We start from the raw sequence: 12,857 nt of genomic DNA, 5'->3' as shown, positions 1-12,857 counted from the left end.
GCCCTCTGAAAACCATAATTGCCCTTGCATTTTACTTCCTAGAAAAGACATGAAGCTATCTTCAGGCATGAGAAGACCTTTGAAATCTTCAAAAATGTTACATTTTCCAAATAAAAATATCTGGTCATATACTTCTTGCTTTCCTCTTAGTTTATAGCATAATGAAAGTGGCCAGAAGCTGAAACCTTGAGAAGTGACAGCAAGCGGTAGGACACTGAATAAAGGCTCTCAAATTTTAATGTGCATAAGTAGTTAGAAATGCAGCTTTCCATACCCACCCCCAGAAAATATGATTTACTAAGCCTGGGGTAAGGCCTGAGAGTCTCAATTTTCAGTGAATACCAGGGATTCGCTTACAGATGGTCTCTGGACTACACTTCAAAAAACATTGTTATAGAATACAGTAAAATCTATCAATAAAAAGCAGTCTGAACTCATCAGTTGACAGCACTGAGTAATAACCCATGTCCACAATTCATTCATTCATCAGATATTTACTGAGTGCCTGTTACTGTATGTTATTTATTACTTGAGACAAGGAATAAATGGAATAAAATATCATCACTTCCCTCAAGTGTTAAGTCTAAGAGGATATACAAGCAATCACAGTATAAGAATACTACCTTTGAAACATTCATTCCTTTGTTAGTTTATGCAGTGAACATTTATTGAAGATTGATGTATATGCCAGGTACTTTGCTGAAATAGGATATTCTCTGTTTAAGAAGATAAAATAGTATAATAAATTTTAGAATGGTTTTGATGATTAAATGGGTAAACTTCAGTTACTTAGGTGGAAAATTTCCTTACTTAGTTATTCAGATAATTGAAGTTTAACAACTCTGATACTAGGCCAGATAATTATAACTTAAAATGAGGTCTTTTTAGTTATTACACCCCTTGGGCAGAGTTCAAAGTGCATCTGAATGATACTTAGTTCTTATATATTGTAATAAGATAAAGTCTTACATATAACTTAAGAATATAAAATATTTTCTTTGGAATTCTATCTAATAATTTAGCAAAGGGTCCAGTCATGGTATCCCCATGTTCATGATCAGTGGATGTAATTGAGATTGTTTTTGAGTTAACAGTGTGTTCAGTCAAGCTGTACAGAATCAGCCCACACCTGCACAGCCAGGAGTGTACAACAATATGAGCATCACCGTGTCCATGGCAGGTGGAAACACAAATGTTCAGAACATGAACCCAGTGATGGGCCAGATGCAGATGAGCTCTTTGCAGATGCCAGGAATGAACACTGTGTGCCCTGAGCAGGTAAGTGGCACAACTGGCACACTTGCTGTACACACATACTGCTCTACATCACACCACACCACGATTCATTGTTCCAAGGAAATCAGGAATGTTCAGTTACTTGTCAAAAATAACCACACTTCTTTTTCTTTCTCACTATCTTTTGATAATTACTGTTTATTAAGATATACAATGGAGGCTGGTCCGATGGTAGTGGGTTACCAGAACTTATTAACGTTAGTGTCACTAAAGTTGGTATACAACCCCCCCACTGCTGAATTTGACTGGCTTAAAAAAAAATAAAAAAATAAAAAAAAAATTTAAAAAAAAGATATACAATGGAAATCTTGACAGACCTTATAAGATTTTAGTCTCATGAGATTTTAGTGTTTTAGATTTATTATAAAGTGATACATATAATACATTGACTTGGAACTTACCCCTTTATATTCTGAACATATTTTCTTCATTTCTCCCTTTTAATTCAACAAACTCAGTACTAACTATATACAAAGATAGCTTTATGGGTGATAATATTAACAAGTTGGGGAGGCACAACATGAACGAAGGATTAGTTGAGTAATAGGACAGAACAGCAGCGTGAGAGTTGGACCCCATAGGACCATACATATATTTCTGTCAGGTTAGGGGTATATACAATTAACCACGGAGGATTTAAAAGAAAATAGGTCTGATTAGGAAAGTCTTCATGGAAAATTTGCCTAAAGGAAGAAATAGAAAAGAATATTCAAGACTGGTTAGCATAGCATGACCCAGGCAGGAATATACATTGAAAAGCCTCATGGACGTTAAGGGGATGTTTATATTATGTTTAGAACAGAATTTATGTGGTAAGCTTTTGAGGAGGTGTTGCAGGCCATTTAAATGTTTAGTTTATTTTGGAGCCTCCTAAAGATTTTTAAGGAAAGAATGACTAAATTCAAAGTGATATTTAAGAAGACCTTTGGGTAACTCCCTGTAGTTAATATTCTATCAGCAACCACAAAGTAGACTATGGTGACTTGGCTATGACCATATAGCCATAATTTATAGCAAGTCTTAAAAAGATGTAAACACTGATCACCTTTTTATAGAATTCCTTTTTGACATGAATTTTTTTTTAATCTCCATTCCCCAGGTATTAGCCTAACAAATTTAGCAGGGAAAATACCAACAACTTAGTGATACTTTATAGCAAAACGAAAGAACTAAATAGGATTGTTTCTTGTCCTTGTTGTTATCTTGTTGTATCTCAGTTATTAGAATTATTCACTGTTTCCAGTATATTAAGACAGAATAATAAAAAATATAATGAATTAGGTAAAAAGAATATTACATTTAAACTGTATTTCTTATATAGTTGGGTCTTGCTTATTTTATTCAGTTTGACAATCTCTGCCTTTTAATTGGAGTGGCTAGGCCATTTACATTTAACGTGATTATTGATATTGCTGCTGAAGATTTAAATCTCTCATCTTGTTTATTTTCTCTTTGTCCCATCTTGCCTTTTTGGTTTTATTGAATATTTTAATTCATTCTATCTCCTTTGTTGGTTTATTAGCTATAAATAATTCTTGTTTTGTTGTTTTAGTGGTTGCTTTAGACTTTATAGTATACATCTTTGCTGCCATCTACCTTCAAATGCTGTTATATCACCTCAAATAAATATAAAAATCTCACAATGGTTAATTTCCATTTCTCCCTTCCTGTGCTGTTGTTGTACATATGTATCACATCTACATATGTTACATACCCCACAGTATGTTGTTAGTACTTTTTTACTTTACTTTTTTTACTTTAAACAGTCAATTATATTTTTAAAAATTTAAATAGTTTTTATATTTCCCACATAGTTATTTCCATTGCTCTTGATTCCTTGGTTTAGCTCCAAATTTCTGTCTGGTATCATTTTCCTTCTGCCTGAAGGTCTTCATTTAACATTTTTTATAGTGCAGGTCTTCTGGTGATGAATTCTTTCAGCTTTTGTGTGTCTTCAAACCATCATCTTTGAAAGTTCTTTTCCCTGAATTCTAGGTTGGTAGTTTCAGCTTTCACTTCTTTAAAGACATTGCTCCACTGTGTTTCTGATGCGATATCTGCTGTCATTTTATCTTTGTACCTCTGCACATTGATTTTTTTCCCTCTCTGGCTGCTTCAGAGTTTACTCTCTTTATCACTGGTTTTAGGCAATTTGATTATGATATGCCTTAGTGTGATTTTCTTCATGGTTCTTGTGCTTGGGGTTCAGTAAGATTCTTGATTCACGGGTGTATAATTTGTATCAAATTTGGAAAAATATTGGCCATTATTTCTTCAGATATTTTTTCTGTCACCAACCCCCTCCTCTCCTTCAGGGACTCTAATTACACATATTGTAGGCCATTTGAGTTATCCCACAGCTCACTGATTTTCTGGGTTTGGAGGTTTTTAAGGGGTATGAGGTCAGTCTTTTTTTTCCTCTGTGTGTTTCATTTTGGATAGTTTTTATTGCTATAGCTTCAGATTGACTTTTCTTTTCTTTTGCGATATCTGATCATTTTATCTACTGTATTTTTTATCTCAGACATTGCTGTTGCTGTTCCTCTTTAGAAATTCACTTTGGACCCTTTTTGTATCTTCCATATCTCTAACATGTTCAGTCTTTCCTCTGTCTTCTTGAATATATGGAGAACAGTTATTATAATAACTGTCTTAATATATTTGCTTGTCATTTCTAGCATCTGCATCATTTTGGGATTGGTTTCAGTTGACTGATTTTTCACTTAATTATGTATCATATTTTTCTGCTACTTTGGTTTTTTTATTTTATTTTTTAAAAATTTTATTGAAGCATCATTGGTTTCAACGTTGTGTTAATTTCTGCTGTACAGCTAAGTGATTCAGTTATACATTATGTATACGCCCTTTTTTAATATTCCTCTCCATTATGGTTTATCACAGGATGTTTAATATTTTCCCTGTGCTATATGGTAGGACCTTATTGTTTATCCATCCTATATATAGTAACTTGCATCTGCTAATCCCAAACTCCCAATCCTTCCTTGCCCTACCCCCTCACCCCGTTGGCAACCACAAGACTGTTCTCTTTGTCTGTGAGTCTGTTCTCTATGTCTGTGAAAATGGTTCTGTTTCATAGATATGCTCATTTGTGTCATATTTTAGATTCTACATATAAGTGGTATCATGTGATATTTGTCTTTCTCTTTCTGACTTACTTTGCTTTAGTATGATAATCTCTAAATCCATCCATGTTGCTGCAAATGGCATTATTTCATTCTTTTTAATGGCTGAGTAATATTCATATATATATATATATATATATGTCCATATGTATATATATATATATAAATGTCCAACCTAAATGGACATTTAGGTTGTTTCCATGTCTTGGCTATTATAAATAGTGGTGCTGTGAACACAGGGGTCAATGTATCTTTTTGAATTATAGTTTTGTCTGGATATATGCCCAGGAGTGGGATTTCTGGATCATATGGCACCTCTAGTTTTAGTTTTCGAGGAACCTGCATACTGTTCTCCATAGTGGCTGCACCAATTTACATTCCCACCAGCAGTGTAAGAGGGTTCCCCCTTCTCCATACCTTCTCCAGCATGTATTATTTATAGATTTTTTAATGATGGCCATTCTGACTGGTGTGAAGTGGTACCTCATTACAAATCATAGTTTTGATTTGCATTTCTCTAATAATTAGTGATGATGAGTATCTTTTCATATGCCTTTTGGCCATCTGTATGTCTTCTTTGGAGAAATGTTTATTTATATCTTCTACCCATTTTTCGATTGGGTTGTTTGTTATTGAATTGTATGAGCTGTTTTTATATTTTGGAAATTAAACCCTTGTCAGTCGCATCTTTTGCAAATATTTTCTTCCAGTCCGTAGGTTGTCTTTTTGTTTTGTTTTTGGTTTCCTTTGCTATAGCAGTGTAAAAGCTTGTAAGTTTGGTTAGCTCCCATTTGTTTATTTTTGCTTTTATTTCTATTGCCTTGGGAGACTGACCTAAGAAAATATTGGTATGATTTAGATCAGAGTCTGCTACTTTGCATACCTATTAAATTAACACTACCTGAATTATGATGTTTTCCACTCTGGCTGGTGGGATTGGAACCTATTCCCAGCTCTGTGTGATCTTTGGGAATTATTCCATGTAAATCTTTACAGGTGAATATTTCCTCTGCTTTGGTTAGTTCTCTAACATCCAGTAGCTAACTGATCAATACTAAGCTGCTACTCTTTGTGTTGTTCTCTCCTGATATTCTGCCCTGTGAATTCTAGCTGTATCTTCTCAGTTCAGGAAGACTGATAGGAGCTGTCTGGTTCCGTGTCCTCACACTGAAGCCTGGAAATTCTCTCTAGGCAGTAGGCTGGGGTAGTGGTAGGACTCACCTCAATTGTTTCCCAACCCTTAGGGGCAACTTTCCTTCATTGCCTTTGTCCAAGGTCTTGAGTGTGTTCGTTTCATACATTTTGTCCAATTTTTTAGTTGATTCAGGCAGAGAATAAATCTGATCCCTGTTACTGAATCTTGACTGGAAGTGGAAGTCTTGCTAATTAACTTTTGTGAGTGTTGGGTTAAGTTTTTACTGAAGTATCATCTGTAAGAATATACAGAAAAGTACACAACCGGATGAATTTTCACAAACTGAACATACCTTTATAACAATCATCTAGATCAAGAAACAGAGCATTACCAGCAGCAGCCCAGAGGTTCTCCCCACACTCCCTTGCATATCTCTGTACTCCTGCAAAGGGAACCACTGTCTTGACTTCTAACAACACAGTAAATTGCTAAGCTTGTTATATCTGCTCTCCTTCTGTTACTTTTCTGTCAGTGAGATTGTTTTTCATTGAGGAATTTGGTCTTCAACTTAAACAGCTGGCTTGTAATTTGGTCTTGTACTTATCTTTAATAGATAAATGATCCAGCACTGAGACACACAGGCCTCTACTGCAACCAGCTCTCATCCACTGATCTTCTCAAAACAGAAGCAGATGGAACCCAGGTCAGTAAGAAAATTCTAAGCCCAGAGCTGCCAAATTTACTCTAGATAACCAGGAAACTTTGTATAGCATTGTGGTTAAGAGGCTGACCTTGAGAGTCAAACCTGGGTGTGAGTCCTGGCTCTGCCCTTCTTAGCTGTGTCATCCTCGACACATTAGGGAACTTTCCTGAGCTGCTGTATAATCAACTGAACTAAGATACCTGGTTTTAGGATTATGAGAGGGTTAAATGAGGTAAGCTTTCAGAAAGTTTAATCCAGTGTTTTTGCAGGATAAAGGATCACAAATGGTGACCATTAATTGTTACTTGTAAATAAACACAGTGCTAAAGCTCATGTGTAATCAAAAGAGCTCATCAAATTCAGACCAAACAGAATGCCTGCTGTGTACTCTGCCTCTTTTTAGAAGTTTGTTTCAAAACAATACAAATAGCAATGGTGGCCACTTTCCTATATTAACATAAATTAAGATTTTTAAAAAAAAATACAGGCTTTATGCAAAGATGGAGATACAAAGAAACATGAGACATGTTTGCTCTCCAGGTGAACTGTGGGGAGAAGTGAGGAAAGGAAGCTTCATTTGTGGAATGCTTTTGATTTGCCAGGCACTGTGTTAGACACTATATGCTTTATCTCATGTAAACATCACTGTAATCTTATGAGGGAGTTAGTTTTCCTTTTTTTTCACAGATGAAGAAACAGAACCTGAAGCTACACAGGTTTAACTACACATACAGTTCACAAACTAGAAAGTGGCAGAGCTGAGGTTCAAACCGAGGTCTTTCTAACACCAAAGTTTATGCTTTTTTCTGCTGTGGCACTTAGGGCCTGTCAAGAGATCAGATATATGCACATAAATTATTACATAATCAAAGAAGGCAAACTCAAATTTATTATAAGTAACAAGAGCCATAAGCATTAAAAGAAAGGAGAAGTTGCTGAGGTCGTCAGAAGAGCATTTATGTAGGAGATAGGGCTGAACTGGGCCTTGAAGGACACTTAGCAAGGCAAGTGAAGGAGAAAGGTATTGTGGCTTTTGAAGGCTGAGGGAGGGGGCGGTGAGCTTGGAAGTGCAGGGAATTGGAAGTTAGAGGGCCACAGAGACAGGGAAACAGTAATATCAGCATAGTTCCAGGAAACCAAATCCACTGAACATAAAGGGTTTATAATAAGGATTTATAGGAATTAAAATTGGTAAAATAGATTGGGGCAAATTTCCAGGGGCCTTGAATGCTAAACTCTAAGGAATTTGGATTCAGTCCTACAAACGAAGCATCATCCCTAAATGGGAACAGTGCTAAAAGTGCCATTTTAGGCTTCATCTTGAGGGGAAAGGGAAAAGGAGGAGCACTGGGCAGCCAGCTCAGAAAGAGAAAAGCCAATTAGGAAACTGTGTTCCTAGTTGGAGCATCAGGAAATAGGATCTGAGTCCTGTGAGGGTGAAGAGAGGGTTTTGTGCTGGGGGAAATGAAGTATTCATTCACTAGAAGTTTTTAAAAGTCTCATACTTTCAGAAACATACGCTGGGTAGCTCAACAAATTACTTAAGACAGAACAACTAAGGTTTAAAGTTCCTGAGTCCTAGGACAGTACTTTAATTGAAGTGAAAACTATGCTGGAAAATCAAGAGTTTGGGACTCAGCTGTCACATCACTCTTCTCACCTGGCAAATCATAAGCTTTGTTTTCGTGTTGCTTTGCCTGTCTGTGAAGGTATAGTAATATCAGAAGTCCTTTGAGGTCTGGTCTAAGTCACCATGTTTTTAAGTATTAATTCAAAAAGGCTGAAATGTGTACTTTTTGGAGTTCAGTTTAATCTTTTCAATTTTTAAAGTTCAGAATAGATTATCTTTTTAAATAAACATTCTTTTTAAAGAAGCAGAATTTTCTCTCTAGTTTGTTTTATCATGGCTTTATCAAAAAAATGTTCAAGTGTCTTGGGTCACAAACACCTTATGCTCTGCCCCATTTCATATGTTGAAATACATAAACATGAAATTTTATGTTGATTTTTAAAAAAATCAGTCATTGCCTAAATGCACTGCAGTTTGTGCTTACGTTAAATTTCAGTGGCAGAATCTTCTATCTGTAGCAGCCCATCATGAAATCCCTGTTTGCTCTAATGTTTTTGTATTTGCCAGACAGAAGCTGGGGAGTGAGTTAGATAAAAATACAGAGATGTACAGAAAAGGAGAAGGAAAAGAACAAGGAGAGAAGGAGTAGGGGAGGGTAGAGGGCTAGCTGCATTTGGAGAGCTGGGATAGGGAAGAGGAGAGAACAGGAAAAGAACACAGAGAATAGAGAAGGAGGAAGAAGGCTGGCAGGAGGATTGTTGACATAGAGCGAGAGAAACACCAGGGTTGGAACTCTAGAAGGAAAAGAGTAGGAGTAAGTCAGAGAGAGCAAAGATGGGTGTAGGGCACAGAGGCAGCTAGAGGACAGACTCAGAGAGAGAGAGAGATGGTGTATGTTATGTACATGAGGAAGAGCCCAAAAGAAGAAGAGAACAAATGGGAGCCGATGGGGACAAGGAGCAAAATTTGGGAAACTGGGGGAAAGAGGAGGATGAGAGAGAAGGTGAAGAGAGAAAAATCTAAATAGAGGTTTAATTCATCAGACACTAAAAAAGCTCAGCTCAGGAACTGTCTGCCTTATCTGAGAGAGCAGAGTGGAGGTGTAGGTACGTCGTGAGGAGAAAACACCAGGGGTTAGACTTGTGGAGAAATTGGATGGTTGGGACATTTCACAACTGGCCAGTTAAGGTTGATAGAAAACAACTTTTATTCAATTAGGATAGAAAAGTTTTCAGAAACGCTGAGTGTAATTGGCATGAATTTAGTGATGAATGACCAAAAGAAAAATCTGTCACTAATCTAAAATACTTCATGAACCTATTAAACATGAGGCATAAGTTTGCCAAATGCTGAGATACTTAGGTAGATGCACTTTGATGCCTTAGAACGCATCTCCATTCTTGGTCTGGAACATTCACAGGTGTGATACTGGCCTAATCAGTTCTACAAATGACTTTTCAATAAGGCTGATTGGTAAAGACTAACTTTCTGGCTTTGTTTTCCTGTTAGAAAATGTTAAAACTATATAACCTTAGGCTTTTTAAAGGAATACATGTATTAGTACTGGAAGTAGTTAAAGGGAAAATTCACACTGCTCTCAGCTAGTTGTTTACTGTTATTTTTAGCTGTTGTTTAAATGGATTGTCCATCAGGAAAAATAAGTTAAATATAAAATTGTTCTACTAACATTCTGCTGTAATTCTGAAGGCAATATGTGAAGGAGCTATGTAATAGTATTTTTAGACACTACACAAATCTTCTGGACATTAATTTTAGTAATACTGATGTCCTATTACTGAGCTGTGGTGGTTTTTATTTTGCTAATACTGGGTTAAAGCCCTTAATTTTCTAACATCATAAAGATTTTTTTATCCTACTAAAGTCATCCATAGAATGCTTTTATAACTAGCTTTCCAAATAATATACCTATTTTTTAAACCCACCACTGGATACCCAGACTGAAACTGGGCTTTTCCCAATCTTGGCAATATTAGCAGTGATGCTCATTTTCAGTATTGATGGCAACCCTGTAGGAGGTTTGACCATTTCCAATTTTGATTTTACTTTTAAAGTGTGAACTTTCCAGAGCCCTGAGCAAAATGAGTGCAGCGATTTTCTTTTTGTAGGACAAGAAGACAGAAGAGTTCTTCTCTGTGGTGACTACAGACTAGAGGAATGCTCTAGTGAGTTTCCACTTCAAGTAGTACCCACTCATAAGCCGGGGGGGCAGACCCTTCTGTCTAAACACATCTTTTATTTGTGTTCCAGCAGGTGCAACAGGTTCAGGTGTTTGCTGACGTCCAGTGTACAGTGAATCTGGTAGGCGGGGACCCTTACCTGAACCAGCCTGGTCCACTGGGAGCTCAAAAACCCACGGCAGGACCACAGACCCCCCAGGCCCAGCAGAAGAGCCTCCTTCAGCAGCTACTGACTGAATAACCACTTTTAAAGGAATGTGAAATTTAAATATTAGACACAGAGATATACAAATATATTATATATTTTTCTGAGATTTTTGATATCTCAATCTGCAGCCATTCTTCAGGTCGTAGCATTTGGAGCAAAAAAAAAAAAAGAAAAGAAAAAAAGAAAAAAAAAGTTCACTTTTGTTGGGAGATTGAGAGATGTTTTTGTTTCTTTCTTTGTAAAGGCCTTGGATATTGAAAAAATAACAAGGCAGAACAGTTGGACAATCTCTCTCTTGAGCCAAATTTAATTATTCTTATTTTTGTAATCAGTCATTGGCTTCTTATCTGGATGAAGGCTTTTGGAGGAGAACCAAAACGACAAGTTCCACGGGGAAGATGAAGCTCCACCTCTGCTGGCTCAGTCCCGACCCTGCCAAGGAAGAAGGGCCCGGTGGGGCTTGGCCTGTGCCTGTCCACCACAGGCTGCCACACGTCTCTAAATCAACAGCCCTCCCCTTCCCAACCAGGCAGCTTGTGTGTACAATCAGCTTCTTCTAGCAACTCTATATCTGTTGGCTTCAAGAGAATATTTTGCCTCCACATATGTACCCCTTCTTCTTTTTTTAAAGATGGATTTAAACCAAGATGCCTCCTGGAACGAGGACAAAATGAGTATATTCACAGAGGAATCCAAAAAATACAGTTTGGGGGAAAATGCAATAATTTTTGATGAGATGGGTGAAGGACAAGAAGCGAGTTATGTCAATTCTTGTAGATACAATTTTCTGATTAAATCTGGAAAAAAGGCAGCCTGTTCTTTCTGCTTTTATTGTATTAACAGCTGAGGTAGCTAAAGTTATTTAAAAAAAAATTAAATTTATGTTTCAAGTAGCTTATTTTTCCCTTTAAATCTCACTGTAAATATATTTGATTTCTTGTAGAAATTGATTTCCTTCTGTTTAATTTTATGGTTTTATTATCATACTCTTGATTTTTCTAAATTTCTGTGTGTGAAATATAACATTGATTGAATTGCAGTTACATTTGGCTAGTAATATTTCATTATTTTAATAACTGTGATGCCATGTATGGATTTACTTTGGGTTTCAAATCAAAATGCCACTGCCAGAAAGAGCTGTTCCAGATGAGCTAGAGCATACTGTCCTAGAGTGTCCCTGGGATCATCTAACTTGAGAGCAGTGCAAGGAATTATCACCAGAAGTGCACAGGCTACTTGTACAGAGAAAAATTAATACTCAGAGAAAATCTTCATTTTTTTTTTTTTAGATTGACTTTGGGAATTTGAATTTTCATCAGTGCAAATATAAATCTCTCTATCCTGCTCTGAGGCTAACTGGTACCATATTTTCCCTGTGTCTTGTCACTCTGCCACGTCTTGTCTCATCCTGGCCTCTAAGTCAAGGACCCAGAGAACTGACTTTCTAGTCCTAGAAGTTCCACTGAAAGGCCAGGAAAGTTTGAGAAAGGTATTGTGGAAGAAGCAAAGGTAGACCCCCATCACTCGCCTTTACTGCACCCTTGGGCCTGTGAATGATGACAGCATCTGACATTGTGCACCAGCTACCTCTGCTTCCATGGCAGAGAAAAGGCCATAAGAACTCACAGTGGAAGAGGAGCATGGACTCAGACATCAAGGAAGAAGCCATTTTCCCAGGTCCTCCTTTCTGCATCTCACCACCCCTAGTTACAAGTAACTCCATTGAACAGCATCTATTCAGAACCTATACCGAATAAAAACATTGGTGGAAGGGCTCAAGTGGGTAGCAACTATGAAACAGAAACAGGACACTCAGTTACAAACATTCTCTCTTTTAGTTTTTCAGAAAAATGCATCCCTGATTTCATTCATTCCCAGCTTGAAAGCCCAGCCATATTACTCTAGTCCCTCCCAAACTGTTCTAGGAGGTCATTTCTGTTTTGTTTGTGATATTTAGATGTGCAGACTTCAGGAAGTTCACCTTTAACTTCAGCATTCCAGATGAAGTTTCCTGACTCAGTGCTTTTGCATAAGGAACTTTAAAAAAAAAAGTGGTAAGGAAAATTGGAGATGCTAACATCCTCCCCCATCCCAACTGCACCTTAAAGTATGCATGTCACCTTCAAGGTTTTATAATTGCACTGTTTGTTTTATGTATGTACAGATTAAAATTATTGCTACATTTGAGGAAAATAAAATTGCTTGCTTCTATGTAATTCCTGTCATTCCACAGGAAATTCGCTTTTCCAGCTACTGAATAGATGGGTTGCCTCTTCTTTTACAGGGAAGAAATGAAACCTACATCCTGCAGGAATTGTCAAAACCCAAGATGACTAACAATAATTAAAGGATAATAAAAGAAAGGATCCTTGAAGCCAGAGCTCCTCAAAGTCACCCTAATAAGAACCAGCCCATTGAAATTTGAGAAGGTCCCATTGAAGTTGTGATAGTAGGCTGTGAGGAAATTCTAACTCTGGCCGCTTGTCTAATGATTAACTACTCTGGTCCTGCTGTTTCTTGACCCAGGAGATCTGGACCAGGCAGCACTTCTTAGCCACAAGATAACATCTATTTATTATTATACAGATTATACAGATGTTGAAT

At 37.0% G+C, this 12,857-nt stretch overlaps 1 protein-coding gene across 9 annotated transcripts in view; it reads left to right on the top strand.

Annotated features, from left to right (window-relative positions):
* Positions 1–12,506, top strand: part of NCOA1 (nuclear receptor coactivator 1) — a 262,341-nt gene extending 249,835 nt beyond the window's left edge. For 5 of the 9 annotated variants that reach the window (XM_057740990.1, XM_057740987.1, XM_057740988.1 and 2 more), the window contains 3 exons: positions 1,095–1,278; positions 6,188–6,277; positions 10,116–12,481. In XM_057740990.1, coding sequence (XP_057596973.1) covers positions 1,095–1,278; positions 6,188–6,277; positions 10,116–10,286 — 445 coding nt within the window. In that variant the 3' untranslated portion in view covers positions 10,287–12,481. Of the gene's footprint in view, positions 1–1,094; positions 1,279–6,187; positions 6,278–9,973; positions 10,031–10,115 lie in introns of all 9 variants that reach the window. The other 4 variants (XM_057740993.1, XM_057740994.1, XM_057740985.1 and 1 more) reach the window with 4 other exon arrangements.
* The last annotated feature ends 351 nt before the right edge of the window (positions 12,507–12,857 follow it).

Source organism: Hippopotamus amphibius, chromosome 7 (assembly GCF_030028045.1).
Source record: "Hippopotamus amphibius kiboko isolate mHipAmp2 chromosome 7, mHipAmp2.hap2, whole genome shotgun sequence".
In the NCBI taxonomy this organism is placed as follows: domain Eukaryota; kingdom Metazoa; phylum Chordata; class Mammalia; order Artiodactyla; family Hippopotamidae; genus Hippopotamus; species Hippopotamus amphibius.
Note: the sequence above shows the minus strand (reverse complement) of the source record. Positions and strands in the feature narration are given on the sequence as shown.